The sequence below is a fragment of the Tamandua tetradactyla genome, chromosome 7 (genome assembly GCF_023851605.1).
Source record: "Tamandua tetradactyla isolate mTamTet1 chromosome 7, mTamTet1.pri, whole genome shotgun sequence".
In the NCBI taxonomy this organism is placed as follows: Eukaryota; Metazoa; Chordata; class Mammalia; order Pilosa; family Myrmecophagidae; genus Tamandua; species Tamandua tetradactyla.
The window spans coordinates 99812487-99839800 of record NC_135333.1 but is presented as its reverse complement, the minus strand read 5'-3'; the positions used below and the strand labels follow the sequence as shown (position 1 = coordinate 99839800).

General features: G+C 33.5%; 1 protein-coding gene across 2 annotated transcripts in view; it reads right to left on the bottom strand.

Moving 5' to 3' along the window:
• Nucleotides 1-26: 26 nt before the first annotated feature.
• Nucleotides 27-27314, bottom strand: part of LRRK2 (leucine rich repeat kinase 2) — a 156028-nt gene continuing 128740 nt past the window's right edge. The window contains exons 42-52 of one of the 2 annotated variants that reach the window (XM_077170530.1): nt 25279-25449; nt 23940-24040; nt 20414-20608; nt 19214-19407; nt 18281-18350; nt 17692-17876; nt 13697-13849; nt 12042-12250; nt 9999-10070; nt 9329-9402; nt 27-2145 (exon numbers count right to left, since the gene is read on the bottom strand). In XM_077170530.1, coding sequence (XP_077026645.1) covers nt 2077-2145; nt 9329-9402; nt 9999-10070; nt 12042-12250; nt 13697-13849; nt 17692-17876; nt 18281-18350; nt 19214-19407; nt 20414-20608; nt 23940-24040; nt 25279-25449 — 1493 coding nt within the window. In that variant the 3' untranslated portion in view covers nt 27-2076. Of the gene's footprint in view, nt 2146-3506; nt 9403-9998; nt 10071-12041; nt 12251-13696; nt 13850-17691; nt 17877-18280; nt 18351-19213; nt 19408-20413; nt 20609-23939; nt 24041-25278; nt 25450-27314 lie in introns of those variants that run through there. The other variant, XM_077170531.1, reaches the window with a different exon arrangement.

The window sequence follows — 27314 nt, the reverse complement described above, 5'->3', positions numbered from 1 at the left end:
GGGGAAAGTTTTCAATTTTTCCCCTCTAGTATATTTTTTAAATTTATTTTTTTAAATACCAAAAAACAAAAAGCAAATGCAAACATTCCTATTTTGATCATCTCTAGTATATTTTAATTCAATCTGCAGTATCTTTTATTTCTATAAGCTTTACTATTTTCTATTTATTCTCTCAAATTCTTCTTCATGCTCTTCTAGTGTCTTCTTGTTATCCTTTACATCTTTAACAAGTCCACTGATGCTATTTAGATTTGCATGTACATCTTTGCTTAGCCGTTCCAAATTTTATGTCTCCTCTGGGTCTTTAATTTGGTCACTTGGTTTGGCAATATCTTCTTATACATTTATGTTCTTTGATTTTCTGCTGGTTTCTAGGCATTTGATTATCTTGATAATTTTGAAAGTTGATTTCCCTCACTCACCTAAGGTTTTATAGTTGCTGCTTAGGTTGCACTGAAGGTCAGAAAAGCAGTTTGCCAGAATACACTTTCCCTGTCTTCCCAGCACTATTGGACCCCCTCTTCCTCACAACTTTCTTTTCCTCCAACTGTGGCAGCCTGCTCAGCAGGGTCCCACCAGACTTGCAAAATTTCTCCTAGCTGCCCTTTTGGATTCTTCCCTCTCCCACAACTTACATCTTTTATGGGTCCCAGAGGGCTAGGGTGTCCATGTCTGGATGAAGGGGATCTGTCTCACTGCTGTGAGAAATTTTATAGACTGTGTCCCTCATAGGAGGTAGGAGGGATCCTGGCTGCCACCTCTGTGTACTTCCTGAGGTATGTGGGATTGAAAGAGAGAGAAGGGAGAAGACCGGCGAGTTGGGGATGGAAGTTTCCTACCAGATATTTTTATCTTTCTTTGATTCAGTTTTTGTAGGCTCCTTCTCAGTCTATACCTTTCTCTAGAGTTCTGGGCAAATGAAAATAGTATGTTTCTTCCTTTGAATCTCCGGGGAGAGGTTTTCAGTAGCTGGTTATGTCACCATATTGATGACATCACCTTCAGTTGGATTTTTTTTTTTTGATGAAGTCTGCATATCTTCTCTGTTGGATCATTTATATATAATATATATTTGATATATATTTGATTTTATATCTCTTACATGTCTTATTTTTCCAATCTGTCTAAGCTTTATACCTCTCATTTTTTGCCTTCTTTTGGATTAAGAAATTTTTTTTTTAATTTATTTCCCCTCTACTAGTTTGGCTATTATATACTCTGTACCAATTCTTTTAGTTGTTACCCTAGATATATATATTTAAATTATATACACACATTTATATATAAAACACATGTAAATACTTTTGTGCTCTTTCTGGCTAATTCAGAACTTTTAGATACTTTTCATTTAATTCATAGCTTGAGTGATTTTTTTTTAAATAAAATAGATTATATGAATTTTGGGCTTCAACTCCAAGAGGGACAGGTTTCTATTCAAGCTTCTCAGGGCTTTGCTTTTCCTCAGTGGGTAGAGGATGGGGAAAATATATTTCTAGTTCCCACCCTCACATTGATTTTAGCCTGATAATTCCCTACCATCTTGTCAGATCTTTAGCGCTTTAAAAATACACTTTTATTCTTTTTTTTTTTTTATACATGGGCAGGCACCGGGAATCAAACCCGGGTCCTCTGGCATTCCAGGCAAGCGTTCTTGCCTGCTGAGCCACCGTGGCTCGCCCTACAAATATACTTTTAATGTTTTTCTTTTCTTCTTATCTAGCCTTCTTAGTTTTCAGTATGTGGACTTTGCCAAATATTGTCATATTACTTTAAAACCTAACCTGAATTGTTTTATTACTTCTATTAACAGAAACTTAATTTCTCCCAGCTCCCAACAAATAAGTGCTAATCAAATATGTAAAGTATCAGTATAAAGGGATGCTAAGTGTCTTAGTTTCCAAGCTGCTATGACAAAAAACACACAACGGGTTGGCTTAAACAATGGAAGTTTATTGGCTAATGGTTTCAGAGATGAAATCAAGGCATTGGCTAGATTTGCTTCTTCCCAGGGTTAGTAGCATTCTGACAGGCTGGCATCCTTGGGTTCCTTGGCTTTCCCATCCCTCTCCTTTATCTTCAGAATTTTGGCTGATTTCTGGCTTCCAGCTCCTCCCCATGTTTTCTCTTTCTATGTCTGAATTTCTTCTGCTTACAAAGGAATCCAGTAAGCTGGATTAAAACCCAAGCTTATTCAGGTACACCTTACCTTAACAAAAAATAGTATCTTCAAGATATCCTATTCACATGAGTTCATACCCACAGTAATGGAGATTAAGACCAAGAACATGTCTAAATGTTTGGGGGTACATAACTCAAGCCAGTACATTAATTACTAGCTTTCCCAGATCTGAGGCCCATAAAATATAATCCAGAGAACTTAATCTGTCATGCAAATAGCTCAAAAAAAAACTGTTTCCTGCTTTTTTTCATATTACTGTCTTTACTTGCAACTGTATTTTTTTAATCTACCTTTTTCTGTTTCTATGGATGGGTCAAACTAGAACATTTATAAATTCTAACAATTTTGAATAGCTGCTGAGTAGAAAAAGAAAAAAATGTATCTCATTGTTACCTGGGTGTTCGAAGTTACACCCAAGTAAGTGAGGGAACCACACCTCAAACTGAAATAGACAGAATTGGAGTCTGAACTTATGTGGCTGTATCATTAAGCCTCACCCAGAAGAATTCTGACAGTACATATAGAACCCCAAGTTTACTCCACACTTTAAAAAACATATACATTGTAGGTTCATTCAGAGTTATCTTTTTCTCTCCATTTCATGGAAAAATTACTATGGCCAGTATCGAGGCATTAGTTCCAGCCTATGACAACGTAGGGGATGTTTTACATTGAGTATGTCTAATATTATTTAATACAATCCCTACTGCAATGAAGAATCAACAGAATATTGGCTCCACTTACCAGCTTAAACTTCACCTTCCTCTCAACAACAAATGTCAAGTACTTACAGGTTTTTTTAGGCTCAGGGATAAGGAAGATCTGAGGAGAATACACTTCTCGTAACAGTCACATGTGGCATTATTTTTTTATCTTTTTAAATATGAGAACACCGATGCAAAGAGTGATTTAATAATATGCTCAGCATTACATAACTAGGAGATGGGGGCTGGCTCATGACCCCTGAGCTCATACTCCTTACTTCTAACAATTTCTTTGATTCTGAGGCACATACACACACACATATGAAAAAAGAGGGCAGGCCATGGTGGCTCAGTGGCAGAGTTCTTGCCTGCCATGCCAGAGACCTGGGTTCAATTCCTGGTGTCGGCCCATGAAAAAAAAATTTCTTCCTGTGTAGACTTACAAGGGAGATTTGTCCAATGGTTTATGACAGAAAGGCTTCTAACTAATGATTAAAATTTAAGTGGAATATTTTTTCGTATTTCCACAATATGAAATTTTGCTATAAAAACTCAATGTTTCAAGTTATGTCAATTGTTTCTTCCTACTCACATACCTAGAAAATGTAATAATAATTTGAAAGAACATATAATTTATAGCGCAATTTATATCATGACATTTAGAAAATAAGCCGACAGCTAGAAAATCATTTTCTTTAATACAAAATCAATACAAAAAAGCAACCCGCCAGTACACAATGGATGAGAAGCAACTTATTTCTCTGTAATTAACGAATACTAAATACTTTATGGATTACCAAAATGCAGAAAGTAATTGAGGGCATTTAGTGAAAATCCGATTGAGTTGACTTAAAAGCTTAATGTAATAGTACACTTAAGGTATTACTATATATTTCTCCCACTCATGTTTACTTTTGAAATAAATATATATCAATAAAGACATTGTATTTTATGTAGCTAAAACTTTTATTTGTCTTTGAAATAAAATCCCTTTTGTGAAACACACTGTTTATGGAGAGCCAAAGACACTCCCAGCTCAAGCACAGTAAATACGTAAAACTGAAATGATTTCATTTGCTTTATAATCTTTTTCTGGAAGAAGAAAGAGCTGTCCAACAATGGCCAGAAATTCACAGAAGATTTTGAATGCCAAATTTAATTTCCAGTGTAATTATGTGCCACGGACATTGTGCTAAGCAGTAACATAGCTCAGGCATAGTAGACATTAAAAAAAAAAAAAGGTAAATAGCAAAACTCCAAATGTTGGGTGGTAGAGAGGAGCAAAAGGTAAGGAGAGGTTGATATTAATGTACGGAAGTTATGTAAAAACAAAAAAAGACTTCTCTACTAAAGTCAGGGGAGTTTTCATCAGATGATTTTCAACCTCAGTGCTACTCTCTTCCCCCACACCCACTCATCAACAATAACAAAAACAGCAATTTCATTACCCTTCTGCTATGCAAAACAGCACCTAGGTCAGAACAGAGAGTGTGTACTATTAGGAAATCAGTAGCTATAAGCAATTCACAGATTTGCACAGAGAAACTCATAAATGTTAATTACAAAGGTCTTCATCTTAGCAAATTAAGCATGCTGTAGTTAATACCACTGATGGGTTGCACATAATGTGTATATTTCAGTAACTACACACAGAGAAACTAATAAATTTTTTCAACTACCACTTTTGTTTTGATACAAGGAAATCTTCTCTGTTACAGGCTCACATGGAATTTGGATCAGTTTACAATACAGAAGCTGATCAGCTAATGCAAATGGAAGCAGAAAAGAAGGCAATGAAATGAGCATTGTTAAGGCAGAGATCATTTCTCTATCCACACCTGGCCATAGGTTTCATTTAAAAAATAAAATTATAATTACAGTCAATAAGTTTGGGAGTAGATTTTTGCTTTAAGTTAATCATTTGACAAATTAAAGCCCATACCACCTGTGGATTTATCATTAATGGTGGCAGGAGCAACATCCAAAGACCTATGACATACAGTACTGTTCAAATTTTTTTTAGAGAAATATATTTTTAGTAAAATTGACGCCTAGCATGAAATCCTTTATGGAATGGTTCTTGGATGTGACTTGCCTGGTAAATGGTTATATTACTCCACATGCATTATCTCAGTTTATCATAGTTCTGCTAGAAGATGAGCATACTATTCATTTTAGAGTAGAACAGTTTCTCTTGCCACTTGGATAACTTGCTCCAAACATTAGCTAGTAAATACTAAATCTAGAATTAGGCCAAGGTCTTTCAAATTTTAATTGTATGGTCTTTCTGATTTCTTTTATTTTTAAACTTTTTTTTAAAAAAATTTAAACTAACGTAGAAGGTAATGAAGAAAAAGTGAATACTAACTGCAGCATTAATGAATGAAGGCAGAACCCATAAAAGTATTCCATTAAAGAATGTTTGATCTGAATGCACAATCTTTTTAAGTTTCTTCTTAGGTGTACTTTGTTTATCCTGATTTGTAGTCTCTCATCAAAAAAAAAGTAGCACACCACACCTCATTTTTATCATCCATCCCCCAAGAGAGATTTATAGATGTATATTCTTTCTAAAAGCAGCTGCTTGAGTCAAAACAGCAGCATTCTTATTGATCTGTCTCTAGTGAAAATTTTCTGGTTCAACCTTGTGACAAGGATCGGTGTACCTGGTTTTTGGCAACAAAAATCCATCTAAGCAGAGTTTAGGATTAGGTGATACTCATTTGCCTTCAGGAAGCTTGTATATGTGGTTGCTTATTTACTTTGATTTATAATTCATCTATATTACATTAGGCATACTAGGAAATCAAAACAGTGCCAAAGTGAGAGAATTAACTTGCAAAAAAAAATTGCATTCACAGAAATCCAATTATAGTAAATTACATTTTCACTATATATGTTTATTTTTCTCATGATAGCAAATGCTTTCTGGTACTTTTCACTTCTGTGTCTATGTACTAAGATGAGGAAAATCCTTATAATACACATATAAACTCAAATTCCTTTTATAAATTCTCGAACTATAAATTAGTGCTTGAAACTTCTCATTTCATTCTGACAGGCACTCCTCCACCCCAGAAAAGCTCATTAGCTTTATAATCTCTCATCTCATATTAAAATGCTATATGAATAAATAAATATAATCTTTCTTTTACATCTTCAGTGAAATGTGTCCCTTGTATACATTACATATAAATTCTCAAGGACTGAGAAGTTGTCACAAATTTCAGTATTTGATTGGATGCTTTTATAATGAGCTCTTGCTCCCAAGAGATTGCACATGTGATTCCAATGTCTATAATACTTATTCCACTATGGGGATTTATGAATGCCTACCTATCCTGAAAGGCTCTGCTTAATCACAAGCTTTTGTGGTGTGAGTTCTTTCCAGGTTCTTCACTATCTGGCCAGATAAACATATTATCTACTTCCCCATATCTCCAATAGAATATTTATCACACCAGATTGTATTTACATAAATAAATGGGGGATGGTAACAACCCCCTCTTGGTAATGTTCATATGGGTAAATGTGGCAAAGCCCAGATCAGCCTGATACATATAAGACATTGCATCAAGTCTAGTTTCCCACCAATGATTGCTGTGGGATAGATTCTCAAGGAGACTAAGCAGTAGTTCCCATTACCCAGATGCTGATACCCCTCCCCTCTTCCTATTCATTGTCTTAGGCTGAGGTTCCCTCAAGCAGAGACTTACCAGGATTAGCCTGGATCAACAGGAGGGAGGACAGTGGAGAGTGACCACACCTCTGCTCACACACTCAAAGCGCAGGGACTATAGGCCTTGGGATCAGGGGCCTCTCTGTCTCCCACCTGAAAGTCAAGGTTTCTAGGAAAACTGAAAATACCTAGATGATTTAGGAAGAATTTTAAATTGTTGCTGGAAACAAAATGGCACCCTGGCTGGGAAACTGGTCAGAATGGTGAACAAGATTTGATTTCTCCTGAGTTAGTACAATTTAACATTTTACTGTGTTGCTGATAAGGCTCCAGCATGAAAGGCATTCATTTTCTCAGGTTTCATGTTGACCTATCCAAAGTGATAGATTATATACACAAGCTAAGTCCCAAGGGTTTTGGACCTCATCGCCTTCTAAGACTGAACATTTGAATGCTCATCTTTATTTTAGGAAAAGGTCACCTTTTTTTATTTTTCTTTTTATTTGCTTTTTCTTTTATTTGCTGTACTTTCATCAATATATTTCATTATCTTTTCTTTATGAAAAATAAGCTACATTTTAATTCAAAAAGTTCACACATAATCAATAGGGTACTTGCAAGAATTTGATTCAGAGAGGTTCTCCATTTTACTCCAAAACTTTCTTTGAAGAATATTTTCTATTAAGATAAAATGTTCATGTTATGAAACAATTAGCATCCTATTTTAAGGGTCCAATCATGGAAAATGTAGAATGACTCTATTTTTTTGTCCAAATAATTTGCTCTAAAATTTAATTTTTATTCTAGTAGTCAAGAGTGAGCAATTCAACTTGCAGAAAATTTTTATAAGAACTTGAAAATAGGATATCTCATGCTCATAAAGCTTTATCCTAGGACCCTGGTAACTATTTGCATCATAGAAAATGGAATTTAAATATCCAATAAATCCTCAAGAGAAAAACCTTACTTGATACTTCCTAGAGTTGAATATTTCATATATTTTTTAATACAAAGTTTCATTTTATATGAACTACAGACCATTTGTGAAAGGTAAAACAATCTCACATTTAAAAAAATTCATAAACATGCTTTAAAAGTCTGTATTATTCCATTATAAATACAATGTCCATTTATATAATTTTACATAATTATCTTGGGTAAAAAAAAAACACATATAAATACAAAGTAATAATGAGAGATATCACAGGAACAAACAGCTTCATCATTTCTGACTTTTAAAAACTATATATATATATAGCGCAGTAGATCCCTTTGGAAAGTGGGCAATCTTCCTGGGTGAGAATCTGAATAGCCTTAATATAAGGAAATGTAAAGTTTACATATAATGAAATGCCAGCCAGTTCTGAGTATATCAAATAAACAAGTTGTCCCATCACAAGGAATTGTTTGATATGATAAGTAACAGCCAGGTCCAGTGGATTTAACAGATATATTTTTCCTTAAAGTAGAAATGACACTCAAATTGTTGATAGGTATTCAGCTCTGATACTCCTATAGTGGGAAGATATTTAAACAATTTAGAGCTTATTTAGAAGATGGGTTAGCAGGCATTTTTACCCAGCATTGCTAAAGCTTCATCTTCTTACACAAATAAAAAGTATTACATAATTTCCCCCATGGTCTTGATGGGCATTGTGGAATTCTATAATTTGGGAAACAGGGTTACTATCTGAATGATGTAGGGTTTGCAGGGTCAAAAATTTAGGGAAAAGATGAGTATAAGCATTTGAGACAGCAGATAAGGAAAGAAATAGCCAGTGGTCTGGCTTACTACTGATAATCAAAATAAAAATATTTTTTAGAAAAAGCATTTGAAGGACTGAACATTGTATTTATACCAATTATACAGATTTCAGGGCATCCATTTTCAAAAACAGAGTTACAAAATAGGAAAAGACAGAGTGGCTGCGTCTCTCCTGAATGTAAGTTTTTTATTTTTTTTTGCTTTTATTTATTTTTTTTTTATTTTTATTTTTCACATGGGCAGGCACCAGGAATCGAACCCGGGTCCTCTGGCATGGCAGGCAAGCATCTGAATGTAAGTTTTGATCACATGTCACGTTTTTTTCATCAACATTTTTCAAGGTAGTTTTCTTTCAGATGGAGTTAAGCTTTGTGAGATACATTGTTGCATCAGAACAAGGAGAACCCATCTCCCAGCCAATGGCTTTCTTAGTGCAAATCTATTTGAGTATTTATAAGAATATAGGATAACTACATTAGAAAATAACCCAAGAAGGAGTATATTATATGAGCTCTACTGCATAGAAGACTGTCCTGATATTTTATTCTACCTTGCAGAATATCCTAACAAGTAAGCAGGTAACTGTCCTGTCTTAAGCATAGAATTTAAAATAAAGCTTATGTTCATCATGGACAACAAAACAAAACATAATCCACTGGTGAAGTGTAGTATATGAGTACTGCAATTAGGTACTTAATAAGATTTCCTTTCATTAGCTTACTCTACAAAGGATATACAGGCAATATAGCATTGCATTTTAAATAATTCTTTAAAACATAGTTTCACTGGTAATTATTTTTACACTTATTTATATTAAAAATAAACTATAAAAACATTCCTTCATATACATATCAGCTATTTCAAAGAGTGGAAGTACCCTTTCAATATAAACACATTTTAAAGACATATTTACAAAAGAAAGGAAAAACTTTCCCACCCAATCAATATTCCTCTTACTCAACAGATACTCTTCTCATTTTTTCAGCTAATTCTTTTCTTACTTCAATGTGTTTTTCTAAATTTTGCACTTCATGTGGAAGATTGATGTCCCAAACAGACAAGCAAGATTGTATCTCTAGAAAAAGAAAAGTGAAATCACGTTTCAAAGGCATACCATAAAACATTTTCATTTTAGTTCAGTCTTGTTCATTTATATTTAGTTGACTTGGACAAATGTATATTTATAAATAAAGATATGAATAATGTACTAAATTATTGCCATGTATAAGAAATTAACTTGGAAAGCATTTATAAAACATTAGAGAAGTTTCTAAATTTCAAGAAGTGTTTGTAAGTATTTCATAACCTAACACTTCATTTTCTAAAAGAAATAAAGCTGTCTCAAACACTGTTAAAAATTATATCCCATCTAGATGTAGGTAAATTGTGAGGAAAATATTCACGTTTCATTTACATTTAGGCTATTTCTCATTTCATAATAGTGATATCTCTATCTCACTTAAAAAATAATCTATTTAATACTCCTTTACCACTGAAGCTTAATTTTGAAAATTTAGGCCTAAATTATTCATACTCTAAAGAAACTGTGTATTAAAACTGTTGAAAATATAGCACATGTAATATTTACTATAAATACATAAAACAGTACATACACTGCTATCATCATGTGTTACTGCACTGTTGCAAATACTGTATCCTATTAAACTTTACCTTTTTGGTGTTGTGTACTTTCAGTATTTTTTCGGTTATGCCCCAAAACCAGCACGACATTCTTAAGGGTTCCTTTAGCAAAACAAAATATAGGCATTTTCCATTAAAATGGCATAAATAGGTTGAACTAAGTAAAAGTAACTTCTTATATTTTAAGATGCATATACCTTGGAACTGAATTTAAAATTCTACTTTTTAGGAGACACCTCAATTAGATTGAATAAATAAGTCTTCAAGAAGACCAGCATTTTTTTTTAAGACAGGAAACTTGAGAACCGCTCCTTGCTATAATTCTTCCTAACCATGTGAATTTGAGAAAGTAGTTCAAACGTTCTGCAAAAATGGGTTTAATATTCATATGGTTTCCCTTCCCCATAAAATTATAATGTGTGGGAAAGTGCTTTGGATACTATAAGGCATTGTGATGGTGAAGAATTTGGAAGGAGAGTTAGATGGATGGATATAGTGATATTCTGTCCCCAAATCATACTTTCCTTTTAAGTCATTCATTAATTTATTCAACGAGTATTCATCAAGTGTCTTTTATGTCCTAGGCCCCAGGCTAGGTCCTGGGAATATATGGAATTCAAAAATGTGCAGAACCAACCCACATGGAGTTTAGTTCTAATAAGAAGAGTGACATTATTGGAAAATGATCAGTGCTATATATAAAAGAGGTATTTACAAGAGCCAAAAGAGGGAACTTCAACCTAATCAGTATTGGCTTCTCTCAGGATTTGACACTTGAGCTACCATCTTAAAATGAATAACAGGTAACTAAGCCAAGAAGGTAGACTAATTAAGTTAAGTTAACCAACTACATTAACTAAACAAAGAAACAGCACATGCAAATCCCTGAGGCAGGATGAAGCACATTTTTTTATTAGAGGGGCTGGTAGGTCATCTGGAATAGAAAGAGCTGGGAAGAATATGGTACAGGATAGAGGACAGAGCAGAAGAGAGAAGTCCAATTATGCAGTGCCTCGGAGACTGTTTAAATGGATCTTTATTTTAAAATTAATTGTAATCCATTGAAATCCCACATGAATTTCAGATATAAATGACCATCTAAAACATTTGGGACCCAAAGTATATTTTTAAAAACGAGGGTGTAACAACCTCGGTAGAAGACTAGGGAGACCACACACTAGAGCCCTGCTACTATGTGTGGATGTGTATCCTGACAGTTAATCATAAAGAAGTGTGTAGTTCTGATTTCTTCTGTGCAAGTCTGACATTCATAGATGTAAAATGGGTGAGGCTGTAGAAGCAACACCTGCTACTTCTTAAGATACTCTTATAAAAGGAATCTACTATTTTCTTCACCAGGGTCAAATATTTTATGACTTACTTGCTAAAGTGACACAAACTCTAGTTTTACAGAACTAAACCACATTGTATTATTTTTGTGATCAATTGTGTTAATATTTCAACTTTATAAGTCAAATTATTAATCAAGGAAAGGCACTGAACTGAGTATTTATGTAGAAAATGCTCTTATAACTTCCCCAACATTCAAACAGAAAAGTAACAGCAAGAAAATAAGTAAACCTCTGAAGAAAACTTACCATGATATGTCGAGATCTGTAAATTGAACAGTTCATCATATATTGCGACAAGAATATGAATTTGCTTATAGAATGAAAAACCAAATGGGATTCTTTAACAAGGTTGGGGAGCTTCTATTGCAATCAAAATAAATATTTGCTTTAGTTTCTTTTCTCAAAAGTGAAAAGTAACACTATACATTTCTCATTTTTTTGCCTTATCTATACAGGAAAAGAAAAGTAAAAGTAAAATTGTTTAGTACAGTGATCTGCTTCTCTCATGGGACCCAGAACATCGAGCCCATCTACTCCCTCCATTTTTATTTTTAAGACCACTATTCCTTGGGAAGTATTCCAGTTCTATGTTTTATATGTTGAATTCCTAAGAGGATTGCAATGACATTGGAAGGTGAAGAGAAACTTAAATTTAAAACAAAAGCATAATTTTCTAGTCTCAGAAAATATGAAAAAGAAAATCTAAAGGAAAGAAACTTGCCTAACTGTGCTGTCATCATGACTCTAACAGAATCACAAAAGTTGCGAATTATACGTATAATTCGACGAGTTGAAAGATCAAGCAATAAAATGTGGCCTCCTCCGGTTCCTATCCAGAGAGCGGTATTCTTCTGGAGGCAGAGGGTTTTCACTCTCCCAGAATAAGACATTTTGTGTTTTGATTCCTTGTTTACTTTTACTATTTCCTCCCTGAAATCAGAAAGAAAGTGTGCATTAATAATTTCATGAACAATCAAGAGATAAAAGGCATGTGTCTATACATATATACAGCATTCTAAATTACAAATACACAATAGTATACAACATATACTATTAAAACTGTACACAAAACTATATTTTTCTAAATACAGAATGCCAAACAGTCATGTTTCTCTACTTGAAACATAAATAATCAAAGGTAATACACAACAGCAACTTAACTTCAGGAAATCCTGAAGTCAGTAAGATGGAAGTAATTTTTATAAATAATAAAACTAGACAACCCATAAATATAGAGTAAATTTGCCTCCCAAAAAGGGGGAAAACTTTCAAAAGTTTTCAATGAAGTCTCAAAGTTTCAAAGAAAAATAAAATTATAGATATCAAGACAAACCACTGATTTTTCCCCTAAGTCAATGAATTGTTTAATTCATGAGAAAAGTGAGGTGTCCAGAAATTTGAAAAGCCTAGTAATTTTGGAATTTCAGGGAAGTAAGGAACCCTTAAACAGCAGAATTGTTGGCCCTTTTAAATGTAACTCTTCTCATCAATCAGAGAAAAACTATGAGAAAATTCTAAGAAAGCAAACGTTGGAGTTTCATTTTACATATGTAGACGGTAACCTAAAGTCTTCTCCAGAGGATTAAAAACTTTATTTAGGGTGCACGGGTAGTTCAATGGTTAGAATGCCCAACTTTCATGGGAAGACCTGGGTTCAATTCCCAGACCATGCACCCAAAAAAAAACTTTGAGAACTTTATATAGCAGTATATATATATATATATATATGCTAGAATATAAAACATATATGTAAAGTGACTAGTAAATGAGCTTGGCAGTGCCCCTATTTTCAAGCACCAGGACATAAAGGATATGTTTGATGTAGAGTCTGAGATTTGTCTCTCACATGCTCCATCAGACTGAATTGCACTGCGCTTCACTATAGGATCTTAATCCTCAGTCCTTATTTAGTTTATTTGTCACTTCAGTAGGTTTTCTTAACTCCCATCTTCTGTTGCTTGTGATTTTATTTCTTTAGAGTAGAGTACCCCGTGAACCCACATTCTAATGGCAAGTTGCAAAATTCAATACTGTGACACTATTGGATGTATAGCCAGCATGAGCCCAGTGTGGTCATTCGACTGCTTTCAATCATATACTCCTTTTTCATTAGAAAATGTTCTTTGTGATGTCTTGAATAAAAGCCATATCTTCCAAGTTCTTATTCTTATAAAATATATTTCCAAAATGAAATTTTCCAGAAACCAAGAGACAGCACTAAAAAGTATTAGCAATTTTGTTTTTTGGATATATTTATGCGAATTTTTTTATTTAGTAACAGAAAGGCAGAAGAAAAACCCATAGCTCCTTTCCCCTATGAAATCTCAAGTGTCAAAACACCTCTTACAGATTAAAAATAAAGAACTGTGAATTTACTTTAAAAAGTGCACACAGTCTATTAACTCGCAGAGCTTCTCAGTTTTCTTGTCCCACACTTCCACAACAGGGCTATTTTTCTTAGCAATATAGAGAGCTGTATCTACCACCACTGCTATGATGTTGGAATCACTGAAAGATGCATAAGAAAACCTAGGAAAAGGAAAAAAAAAGGTCATGGTCATTCATTGTTCTTTTTTAACATGTAATACATTTTACGTTAGTTCTTAATGTAAGTTAAAGATCAACAGTTTTGCAAAATAAACATGCTAGAATATTGACATTATTTCATATGCTCCCCAAATTATTCTAAATTGAATATATTACCGACTTTTGGTTTCAAACTTACATTGATTTCTCTTGATAATAATTAAATTAGAGATTGTGACTAATATTTATTTCTGATTTTAGTTTTAATTTCAATTTATCTAGTTCTCCATACGATTTTGTATTGTCCACATGTGACATGCCTTAATTTCTAAAAGAAATATCACCATAATATCTGCAACTTTAGGATGTTGCAATAAAATCCTTTTTCTCAAGAATGTTTAGAAAATACCTTGCCAATATCTTCAAATATTAAAGCAAAGGATATTTTCAATCCACACAAGGCAGTCAAATTAGAAAAAAATCCACATTTTCAAACATAAATAGAAAGTAAATTGTTTGGTAGCCATTTCCTCCCTTTGAAAGTAAAAGAACATGATAAACACTTCAATTTCTACCTTACAACTCAGTACATCTGACACGTCACATATTTTGCAAACAGACTGTCTACCATAGGCCCCATCTGCTGGCACACTCCTAGTTAGCCTTTGAGGCTTAACTTAAACATCAGCTCCTCTGTAACTCTTTCCTGACCTATTGAAACAGAAGAATCCTTTGTTCCATCATGTAGCTGTAGTATTACAGTCCTTATTATGATGTAAAATCATATTTATTGGTGTGTCCCTCATGCTAAACTGTAAATGTTGAATGCCTTAAAAACAAATACCAAGTCTTATTATCTATATATCCACAATCCAGAAAAGAGTCATATCGACAAGCACCTAATTTAAGAGGATGGACAAAAGGATGAGCGAATGAAGTACGAACTGAATCAAAATGAACAACCAGAAGAAAATAAAAATATCTAAAACATCAATTGAATCAGATAAATGTGATAAAAACACCACAGAGATGTAACATTCTTTAGTTATTTCCAAGGGCAGGGAGATTCTGCTTTATTTTCTCAGTCATTTCTACCCTTACTAGGTGGATGCACTGCCAGAGAGATGCTATGTCTTAGGTAATTCCTCCTGGGTATTTGGTATATTTAATATACGATCAAATTAGGACAGAGTTTCGCATAGAATTTTAGATTTTATAACATTTTTTGTATATTATTTTTAATCACTAATCTTTAAAACATAAAATATAAATCTCAAGGTCTGTAACTGTGGAAAGAAAGGTATACAAATGTTAAATAATTTGCTCAAGGTCATATGACTAACATGCTGCAGAACTGGGACTGAAGATGAGTACTTTGGAGTCTTGTGGCTCCAAAGCAATGATCTTTCCCTAGCTCCATTATGCCTCTCAATCACTGTGTGTTGATAATGATAAGGAGGAAGGGGAGGATGATGAAGCCCCTAATTAGCAAGATGATGGCTGCTCAGATGTAGGAGGAGGAGAGACCCATGCAACAGGAGACAGTTTTTAGAAAAGTACAGATATTTCCAAGTGTCATGAATTGGAGTCTAGCCTCTTTTGGAGATGATCATTGTTGAGAGCAAGAGATTTACTGATGTTCTCTCTAATATAATGTTTATATTCTAAAGTTTATGTAGAATTTAGGTGCTTCATTGATACCTTAGGATCACATAAGAAGAAGGCTCTATGAGATAAAATACTGGGGGACCCTTTCTTTTAAAAGGTTCATATAGGTTGATTAAAAGTAGAAACTACAGAATGAAAATCAATTCATCAAAACATTTACCATCTGGGGGATGCGAGGGTAGTTCAGTGGTAGAATTGTCACCTGCCACGTGGGAGACCCAGGTTCAATTCCCAGCCCATGCACTTTCCAAAATACAAATAAAGAAACCAACAAAAACAAACAACAACAACAACAAAATTCAACAAATGGTGCTGCAATAACAGGATACTCACATGGAAAAAGAATGAAATGTGACCTCTCCATACAGCATACAAAAAAAAAAAACCTTTAGTTTATGCCAGACCCTATGCTAGGAAACAAAACTGAATAAGACAGAAGACCCCTAACTACACTTAAGAATTACCTGAGAGCTTAAAAGGAAAAAAATACCAAAGCCTGGTCCCATCCTTAGAAGTTCTGATTTAATTGGTCAGAGGTGGGTCCCAGGTATCAAATTATTTTCAGCTACTCAGTGGTTTCTAAAATGTAGCCAGTGTTGAGAACGAGGGGGTCTGGTGGAATTAAGAAAGTATTTTATAAAATATAACTATAAAAATGAGTGAAGGCTATTTTGACGGGAAACACAAATGCAACTGAAGCACAAATCTGAGGTGCCTAACCTGCACAGGTAGAGTCAAAGACAGTAACTCAGAGAAAGTGATATTTAGACTGAAACAAGAAGGAGGCAAAGTAGTCATCTGGGCAAAAAGAAAGTCATATGTGAAGGTTGGGGTGAAAGGGAGCAGGTTGTCTTCAGAGGCCTGAGAAAAATTTCAGTGTGACTGAAGCACAGAATGCCAAAGAGGTTGCAAAAGAATAATCAGAGAGGAAGGACTAAATTATGAAAGTCCTGGTGGACTATCTTACGTAATTTTACCTTTAGGCAAAGGACAGTGGGATGACAGTGAAACCTTTTAAGCAGGAGAGTGACATCAGATTGATCTGCATTTCAGAAGGGTTCTTCTGGCTATAATGCTGAGAATGGATCAAAGGAAGCATAACTGGAGGTTGAGAAAACTAGATAGATGACGCTGTGGTTAACACAGTCAGATGACGATGCCAGCTTGGTCCATGGACGGAGAGTGGGAACAGTGAGAAATATCGAACTTGAGACATTTAGGAGAGAGTCAAGTAGATCAGGGCAACAAGGGACAAACAAGGGAAGGATTACTCCCAAATTTCATTCGAGGGCAACTAGGTAGATGAGGGGTCCCTGAGACAGGAATTTGTGACTGAAAATAATCATCATCATCATAATAGCTAATATTTATCGAGGGCTTACCCAGTGCTGGGTATTATGTTAAGCTCTTTACATTAATTTTCTTGTTTAATCTTCCAAATATCCCTTTGAGATGGCATCAATTATAACCCTCAGGTTAGAGGGAACTGAAGATTTGAGAGCTCTTGCCCAGGTTTGCATAACTAAAAAATGACAGCACCAACGTTTGAATGATGACTTATGCTCTTAGTCACCACCCTATATCACTCACTGAGCAATGTAATAAATAAGAAACTGTGATGATTTGTTTAAAACACAGCTGAAAAAGCAGAACAAACTGGGAGTAGGCTTTTATTTTATTCTGCATTCTGGTTGCAACTGGTATCACATTTACCCACTTGGCTGTTCAGTGGACATCTCAATCATTATCATCTCTAGAGAGGGCTTTATTTATTCTAGGGGGTTATGTTTCCTTCAATAAATGCTTAATGGGAATTACCCAAAATGCACATATAAAATTGATGGAATAAGTAAAACACTGAAGTAATTGCTTTTCAAACTCCATCTGTTTAATTTAATACTGAGACGATGAAATTGTTAAATTAGATTGATATAAACTAATAGGATTACCATGGAATACATATTTTATCCCAACTGTGATTAGGCTTGGTGATTTTTTTTTTTTAACCACCTTCTGATTTCTAGAATTTTCTACAGTAAATGTTTATTTATATAATAGAAAACTAAATTATACATCTTAAAAGATCTTCATTATGGATTATTAACAGCATTACTGACATGCATACAAAGAGGAAATATGAATGAAATAAATTTGTTTTATAGACAGAAAGAACTTACAGCTGATTTGTCCTTGTCTCAATGAATTTCTGAATGCTGAAATCGTTAGAAAACGAGAAAATCTTTGTTCCACATCCTCCCCACATTATGTTTTTTTCACTTGAGTTCATGGATTCACTCAAACACATCAGTGGAGTGCTGACATTTCCTATATTGATTATCTTCAAAGGAGCAGCTCCTTTACACTTCGCCAAAAAAGGGAAAATACACTCAGTAAATTGAGTATGCAAAAATGCAAGTGCTATAAAAATCTGCTTTCTAAAACCTACTATGTCATCTTAAATGATTAGAGTTATTAAAATTAAAATTCAGAACATATTTTTCAAGGCTTTTATAAAACCAGGATACATCCTTATGACCAATGTCTTCATTTCTCCATGTAATTGGTTGTAGAGAGAATAACATAATAAATACATCAAATAAAGATAAAATACACAGTAGGTCAGCAAATACTTATGGAAAATCTACTGCATATAAGACTTTTGAAACATTAAAAAGATGAAAAGCATCCCTTATACAGGAAGGGATAAGCACATATAACGCCAAGGAATTAAAATAAATTTTGATGTAGAATGCATTCAACATTTACCTTAACAGTTTTATCTTCAAAAACAGCTAAATTGCCATCAGCAGTTCCCACTAAAAGAAAATTTTTCTTGCTAAAAGGAAAAATGTTAAAGTTGTTAGAAAGGGAAAGTTTATATCCAAATAATTTCAACTCTTAAAATTATCAGTAAAATTTATATCCCAAGCTGCCAAAACTTTGACATTTGTTTCCAGTACAGACTTAAACCAAAGGCATAATCTTCTTTTCTTTTTTTTGCCTGGGCAGGCACAAGGAAATGAACCTGGGTCTCTGGCATGGCAGATGAGAATTCTGCCACTGAGCCACCATTGCACTGCCCTACCAGGTAGGTATAATCTTGACAGCTAATGGAAATATCCTATCCTGCTCCAGCTATTATAGCAAACAACCTGCTATTCATATCTGAAATTCTGCTATTTAGATAAATTCTTTTGGGATAAGATCCCCGAAACCAAGTGAGGGTAAGTCATTTTTCATCTAATAACAACTTAGAAATTAGTTTATAGGATTATTTTCCAATTTGGCATTTATGTAACTGACATATTTAAGCCTGGCACATAATAGTCTAAAATATGTCTCATCAGGCAGATTAATTCGGCTGAATTCAAAATGTCTCTCACTAAATATATATTCAAAGCAAAAATGAATAAGAAGTCATTTTTGAAAAGGCCCTACAAAGATAAGTTGACATAAGAACAGAAAAGAGACAGAGCCCCCTCTGAGATGATACCAGCCTGAAGAAATGGCTAGCCTATTTTATAATTGTGCCTCAGTCAGATGTGTATACAGAACATCTGTGTGACCACCTACAATTCTGATATATGTAAACTGCTAGAAATAGATTTAAAATTGATATAATACTTCATGCAATTAAGTAATCTGAATGGTATTTAATCCCCTCTTGCCCCCACTCCATGGTCAAATTCACTACTGTACCTTTGCTTGGAAAAGGAATTATAATACAAACAAGTGACAGAATCCGTCATCTTTTTAAGCATATGTCTCTTTTTCCCATCTTCTGTATTGATGACCAGGAGAATGCCAGACTGTGTTCCACACACAACCCAGCTTTCCTTTTCAACAGGAAGATGCACCAAGGCTAAGCACAATATTCTACTATCAGTAACTTCCTGTTAAGACAATAAAAACACACTCTTAAGTGAATCTAGCTTAAGTGACTAGAACTTACATCAAATAAAAATATTCTATAGCCAATATAATTTATTTTTTACTTTAATGCTTTTAGTTTTCAAAACCAGGCTAATTTTATTTAATTGTTAGCAATAAATGAAATAACTGACCCTTTTTGCCTATCTACAATATGTCTGAAACTAAAACGAAAAATTGAAAATTATTTCTTTGTCTCAATTCCATCTAAAACAACATACGAGGATTGTTCTACCTTAAGAATATGTTTAGCTATAACTTTCATATCAAGGCAACAGTCAAAATATTTCATTATTTTTTATAAAGTAGAGAATTTTTTCTTATACCTGCTAATACAATTTTATTCTCCATTTTGTGGAAGCCAGGGATGCCTCTATCGCCAGCTGCACCTACCCCCAGCTGCTTTGAGTGTTGACTCTTCATAGCTCAGAGCTATACCCTTTAGCACAGAACTGCCTTGGGCCATGAGAGCTGACATACCCAGAAGTGGTTATACCATCCTACCCCTGGACAGACAGCAGCGCAGACAGCAGCCAATGAGTAACTTATCTATGGGAATGAACTACTAACTCCTTTCTCTTGGTAAGACAATTCTGTGGTGGTAGTCATACTCCAGAGTTGCTTGTAGGCAAAGCCCAGAAACCACATATTTGCTGAGCCTATTCACCTGTCCTTTCCTGCTTCCTTTACCTTCTTAAAAGTTTCTCTCTTCTTAAATGATTTACACAAGAATCCCCACACTGGGCTCTGTCCCTACAAAGCCTGACCTAATATACATGTACTTGATTTTAAAACAAAACACAGGTTATTTAATGTGAAGACTCTTGTTCTAAAAGAAAGCTAATCTAGTAAAACGCCTAAATTATCTCTCACTTTCTTCCTAAGTAACTTTTTAACTAGTATATGCTTTCAAATAACCCACAAGGTAAGTTTTCTAAAATATCTCTAACTTACAGTATTAGGATTTACCTCAGAAGTGTGTCCTTCAGTATTTAAGTCGAGAAACGAGAGCTGTCCTTTGTCAGTGTGTCCACAGCCCAGCCAAAGGCTTGCATTCTTGCTGTTATGATTACTGGCAACCATACATTCAACAATAACGTTTTTAGGTATTAAAATATGTCTCATCAAGCAGATTAACTCAGCTGAATTCAAAATGTCAAAAACCTGAGAAAGTTTTAAAAATAACAAAACAACAACACATCAATTTAACCCATTTTCCCTTGAAAGATCATACTATTGTGCATGATGTAAAACTAAATGTTATAGCTTTATCAAGCAAAACCTAAATCTGTTGGTTAAGCTGTGACCCATTCAAACTATCAAGATTAATAATCTAATAGTCCACACTATAGATAAAATGACATTAAAAACAAATACTTATTTTCAAATTGTGCATGGCACATACTCTCGTATATAAGGTACAATATAGAACTTTAGAAAAAAGAGAACAAATCTCAAATGTTTCAACTGAACAGGAAATTAGGAGAGTCAAGAGCTGGATTTCAATTTCAATTGATCTTCAATCAATTCTATACTGCATAGCTCAGCAACTATTCATTAAAAACCAGATCAAGTGGAAGATAAATACTTGGGCTAGCAATAGAGTAGAGCTTCTACTAGGTAAAAGGAAAGGAAGTTTGGGTCTTTGGTAACAAAATGCGGAAATCACCCTTAGAATCTGTTTCTATGCACTTCCTTCAAATATTAAAGAATAGGAGAAACAGCACAGAATGACCATAAGGAAACAGAAACCAAGAGTTAGAATCCTGGATTGGAATAGCTGTGACTCAGTCACTGGCCTGCCATCCATGAGACCCTGAGAAAGCTTATTTATTCTTTCAGTGTCTCATCTGACAGAGTTGAAAAGTTTACCCATCTCGCCCAACACATACTCTATTTTGAAAATCAAATAGAAATGTCGAAGTGTTTTGAATACTACAATATACAACAAAATTTTAAGGCTATTATATACTCTATATAAAATATGGTGATATATAATTGAAAATGAAAGGAGAAAAAAGGAAAAACAAGAAGTTATGGAAAATTTCACTAGTAAAATGAAAAATAAATACAAAAAATTCATAATTAACACTGGTGGTAACCTAATTAAAATCAAAGTTGGCCATGGAGCCAAGATAATCATGTAATATTTAATAAAGTCAGTGTAGATGTACTTGGCTATTTTTGATGCGGCTATTTAAAACTGAGCAAAACTCAGTGAATTATAATAAAAAAAATGAGTCCACAACAAAAAATAGCCTATATTCTGATCTATTAAAATTTGTATCAAGTTAAAACACAGCAAGGTTCTGTTTCTGTCAAAATGGTGGAAAAGTTTATTTGGTCAAATCCCCAAGCTAAAAACAACTTAAAATTCCTAATAAATTATTTTGTAGAGAAACAATGGTTGAAAAACATTGCAGATCTGACAACATTATAAGAAATTATCAGGCCAAAATCTTAATGAAAGGTAGGAATGACAGTAGTCAACTTAATGTTAAAGCCAGATTTATTCTGGGGGTATTTGTCTAACAGATACAAACTGATGTGTGGTTTTTAGAAATCTTGTGGGACAAGGGGAAGAGAAAAAGTCTAACCCTGCCCAATGTGGAGAGTCTAATAAAGGCCCCATTCACATAAAGTTGGGGCCCCAATGGGCTCATTTATTATTCAGAATAAATGAAAATCAGAAATACAGCTTTCTGCATGACCACATTCACTGGTCTACAAGGAAAACTGCCTTGGGACTGTGCAGAGAAAGGGGCAGGGAGCAAAAGAACCCTGAGAAATTTTTATTTACAAGCTTGCAAATTCACGTAGAATTTTTGACTAGATTCACATCACCAAGGTGGATCAAAAAAAATCTAAAAACCAGTAGTCAAGTTTAAAGAAACCTACAGTAAGAAAGTCCAGCAAAAGATTTGTAAGATCTTTATGCAGAATAAAACTTTATTGAAAGACATGTAAAAAGACCCAAATAAATAAATAACACACATTCGACAATAGAAAGATTTATTATTATTATAAGGATAAAATCTTCCCAAAAGAGCCTACAGATTTGATGTAAGTTCAATCCAAAGCACATTAAGGTTTTTCTTAGAATTTGATAAAGTGGTTTTAAAATTTATATGGAAGAAGTAAGCCTAAAAATAGTCATAACAGTCCCAGAGAAGGAAAACAAGTACAGGGTGGGTACTATTACAAAGCTATAGAAATTACAACAGTACAGTATTAGAGGAAGGATAGATAAGTTGGCCAATGGAAGAGAATACCTGTGTGGATATGTGTGTTTATCTTTGATAAATTACACAGTGGGTATGTCAGATCATTAGCAATAAAGCAAAACTATTTATTGAATGAAACTGGAAAAACGAAATTAGGCCCAGATAAAAATGTCACTTTCTGATGGATTAAGAGCCTAAATGTTAAAAGCAAAACTTTAAAGCTTTTTAAAGAAAGCATATTTTTGTGACTCTGAGGGAAAAAAGTACTTAAAAAAGGAACCAAAGAAGGATAACCATAAAAAGAAGGATTGTTAAATTTACCTATACTAAAATTAAGAAATTCTTTAATCAAAAACATCATATAAGAAGTAAATAGGTAAGCCACAAATAGGGAAAAAGAATGTGTAACACATATAACAAAGACTAGCATAAGGTACATAAAGAATGTCTTTTTCTTATTTGATTTGTAATAAATGACCCAACAGAAAAATGGGCAAAATAATGAACAGTCATTTTACAGAAGAGAAAATGTATATATGGCTGAGATGCTCAGCTTTATTAATAATTAGGAAAATGGACATCAAAGCCATAACACTTTATACCTATTTGGAAAAAGTTAAGAAAGTGTGACAATACCAAAATTTAGAGAGAATATATAGTGAATTATTCGAATACACAAAAACAATTTGGATTCTCTCAAATCCTATGACACTGCATCTACTCAAACTCATATACCCGTAAGCAATTCTCATACAATTTGCACCAGAAGACTATATGACCATGTGCATAGCAGCACTGTTTATAATAATATAAAAGCTGGAAACAATACCAATGTCCATGTACATGTCCACAGATAAGTATACTGTGTAAACAGTGCGATGTAATAGCAGTGAAAATAATCAGAAGTTACATTCAATAATTTGAATGAAGCTTACAAACTAATGTTGAGAAACTGAATACTTGATGAGTGTGATTTCATTTAAATATACTACAAAAATAGGAAAACTAAACTGATAGCAAAACTATAAAGAAAAGAATTAATTATCACAAAAGTCAGGAAAGTGGTTACTTCTACACAGAAGGCAGGCTGGCTCAATCAGGAAGAGGCATATGGGGTCTCTGGGGACACTGGCAATGTTCCTTTTTTGTGTGTCCAGTTGAAGATTATTGGAGTGTTTGCTTTATAACCATTTTAAACTGTTTATGTAAAAACATATATTTGAACATATAGTTGATGTTCTGTACAAAATATTAATTATGACTGTGAATACCTGAGCAGAAGTAGGCCTTTCTTGAGGATTTTCTCTCAAACACTTTTTAATTAACTTCTCAACCATGGGCCATGGGGCACATCCATATTCTTTAACTGGATCTGAAACATTAAAAGTATATCAAGTGAGAACAGTAGACAATCAAAACAATTTATGTATTTCTCATCAATGTATATTAGAGGTACAAAGTGTACAAAGGAAAAAAGCGATCCTCAGAATCCTCTATTTATTCTGAATCTATCACAAATTTAAAGCTAATTTTGCTATCTCAATCACCATTAAAAACATCAAAAAGAATATCTTGATTTTTTTATGGTATAAAAAGAGTAACAGATAGGGTGGTGCAATTGTGGCTCAGTGGCAGAATTCTCACCTGCCATGCCAGAGACCCAGGTTTGATTCCCGGTGTCTGCTCATGGAAAAAAAAAAAAAAAAAAACAGTAACAAATAGGAACTAAATAACAGATTTTCACTCCATACTGATACTTCAAATAGACTTTGAAAGCATTTATATAAGAATTAGGCTTCTATGGATATATTTCCTTTTTTTAGTACTCAAAGTAAGCAAGCATTTAGTCTTTATATCCCACAGTTGGTTCACGCACATTTATTTTTTAGAAAAGTTTGCCATTCTCCTAGCTGATACAGAATAGACCTGGGCACTTTCATTGGAAAACTCACTTGTAAAATAGGGGAGATGACCCAAATTGACCTTTAAAGGCCCATCAAAAGAGACAGTTAAAGCTACAGCCTCTGTACCTGGCACATAGTATGCACTTAAAAATATATCTAATATAGAAGGGAAAGCAGAAACTATTAAAAACAGACAACTTTGAAAGGTTACGTTGTAAAGGGAACTGAAGTAAAAATGAAGGAATGACAAGTCCTAGAATTTCTTAAAAACATGAGATTACTGATTAAATTGAAATGTGCTCTCATTAAATATTCATTTACCAACTCTTATTAACATTAACTACTGAAAATTATTACTATAAATAATTCATGCTTCCATTTCTTGATATAAGAAAATGGAATTCACTCCAGGCTAATGAGTCCTTATGAGCAGTGTTATGAGAACTAAATCCCAAATCTGGGATCCTAATAAGAATTTTCTTTTCTGAGCATTCTTCTAAATATAAAAACAAATACATCAACATTAATTAGGAATATTTCCAAAAAGCAGTATAAAACTGCTACCTTTTTCATGTGATTTTTATTAGTGTGTCACAGGATTTAGGAAAGTTTCATTCACTAACATTTAAATAACTTGGAAATGAAGCTCCTGATGTTAAAAATACAAAATAAAACAAAACTTTATTGTAGATAAAATAGAACTTACCAGGTAATTTTCCTTGTATTGCCAATTCATCAAACTCATTTGGAAATTTCAAGCCCTCTACGATTCTACCTCCAGTAGTCAAAATGTCATACAGTAGTAAACCAAATGAATAAACATCAGCCTGTTGGTTATAAATAACATTTCCCCTGGCAACTTCAGGAGCACGAAACCCTGAAAGTAAACATATTTGTTAATAAGTATGCCAAACAATCAGAAGGAGGCATACACCCAAAGAGGCATATACCTGGATATATGTACCCACAGCAAGACTGGGTCATGTCATATATATAATGAAGCATCTTGATTAAGTTAATGAACAGCCCTATCCCAGGACCTTTTATCACAAGGTCTATTTTGAAGACAAATGCAGATAAAGTTTCAAAAATAAATTACTAGCTAACATTTCTTAATTCAAGAAATGAAGCCTGTAAAGGGGTAAAAAAAAAAAAAAAAAAACAACCCTATATCGTTTCATTATGTCTTACAATAACTATTTCCAAGGAAGTGTTTTATTAAACAGAGGAGGGATAAGGAGGGAAGAGAGTTTTAGATTTCACCCCAGTTCACTCTAACCTGACTAAAATAATCTTTAAATATCCCATTATTTAAAGAATTTGTTTGTCTGCTTCTTCTACCCAGTGGAAAAAATCAAAACAACTACTAAAATAGACAAGAGTGCACCCCCTCAAGTGCTGCCTCATGTATGAACTTCTTTCCAAAGTAAATAAGACCATTTATTCCATAATAAAGCTAAATAGCTTTCAAATTCTTCAGGGGAAAACAAAGCAGTTACATTATTACTCATAACAGCAAAAATATAAATAATCTAAAGAAATCCAACCATAAAAAGAAAATGGTTAAAAGTAAATTCAGACATCTATAAATTATTTTTGAAGATGTCATGCTATAACCTAAACGAAAAATAAATTACATTGCAGGATATAATTCTGAATGTATAGCAAGTTATCACATCTGTGAAAAAAATTGAGTGAATTCATTTTCATAGCATTGATGTGACTGTGAAGAATGTCCTTATTTTTTTTCAGTTCTATGAAATAATTTATATATGCAAATTCACAAAGTCAGAAAGTAGAACACAGGTTACCAGGGACAGGGTGGTGGTGGCAAAGAGAAGTAAACGCTGAGTTAGTACAGAATTTCTGTCTGGGAAAAGTTTTGGTAACGGATGGCAGTGATGGTAACACAATATTGTGGATATAATTAATAACAGTGAATTGTAATCTTGAAAGTGTTTGACATGGGAAATGTGAGGTTGTACATATGTCTCCAGAGTTAAATATAACAAAAACAACCACACAGAACTGTACAATACAAAGAGTGAACACTAATGTAAACTATGGACATAATTTTGACATAATTATAATAATAATGTTTCACATATATTTTAAATAAAAACAAAACCATGTTTAAAGGAAAAAAATGAGTTCCAACTAAAGTTTTAGAAGAATAACTTCAATATACTTCTAGCAGCACAAAACATGAGGTAAACTCCTGAGTTCAGTAAACCTTCACCAAATGGCACGTGCCATTGCCACATCTAAAATGCCACTTCTGCTTGCTTATTTACTCTTATATATGTCATTATTTTCAAAGCCTTTTTTCCCTTGATAACATTTAAAAATAAACTGAAAATTCTCCTAAATAATTTTTAGGCTAAGATTAAATATAAATGTAAATTTTATAATATGTAAAAAAGTCATTAGTATAAATATTACATATCAAAATTTGAGACTTTTCTAAAGTTCACTTACAAGAATAAATGTATCTACATCTTTAAATATTAAAGAAGAAACATAAAGATTAAAAACTAAAAGTTGCATTCAAGTGATTACCAAAAGAATATCTGAAAAAAGCAGTGGTTGGCAAACTGAAGCCCATGAGCCAGTTTTAGCTTTCCATCTATTTTTTTTAACTTTTTTTTTAATTGCATAATATAACATATATACAAAGCAAAGAGAGAAAAAAGCAATAGATTGCAAAGCACTCTTCAACAAGTGACAGGATAGATCCTAGAG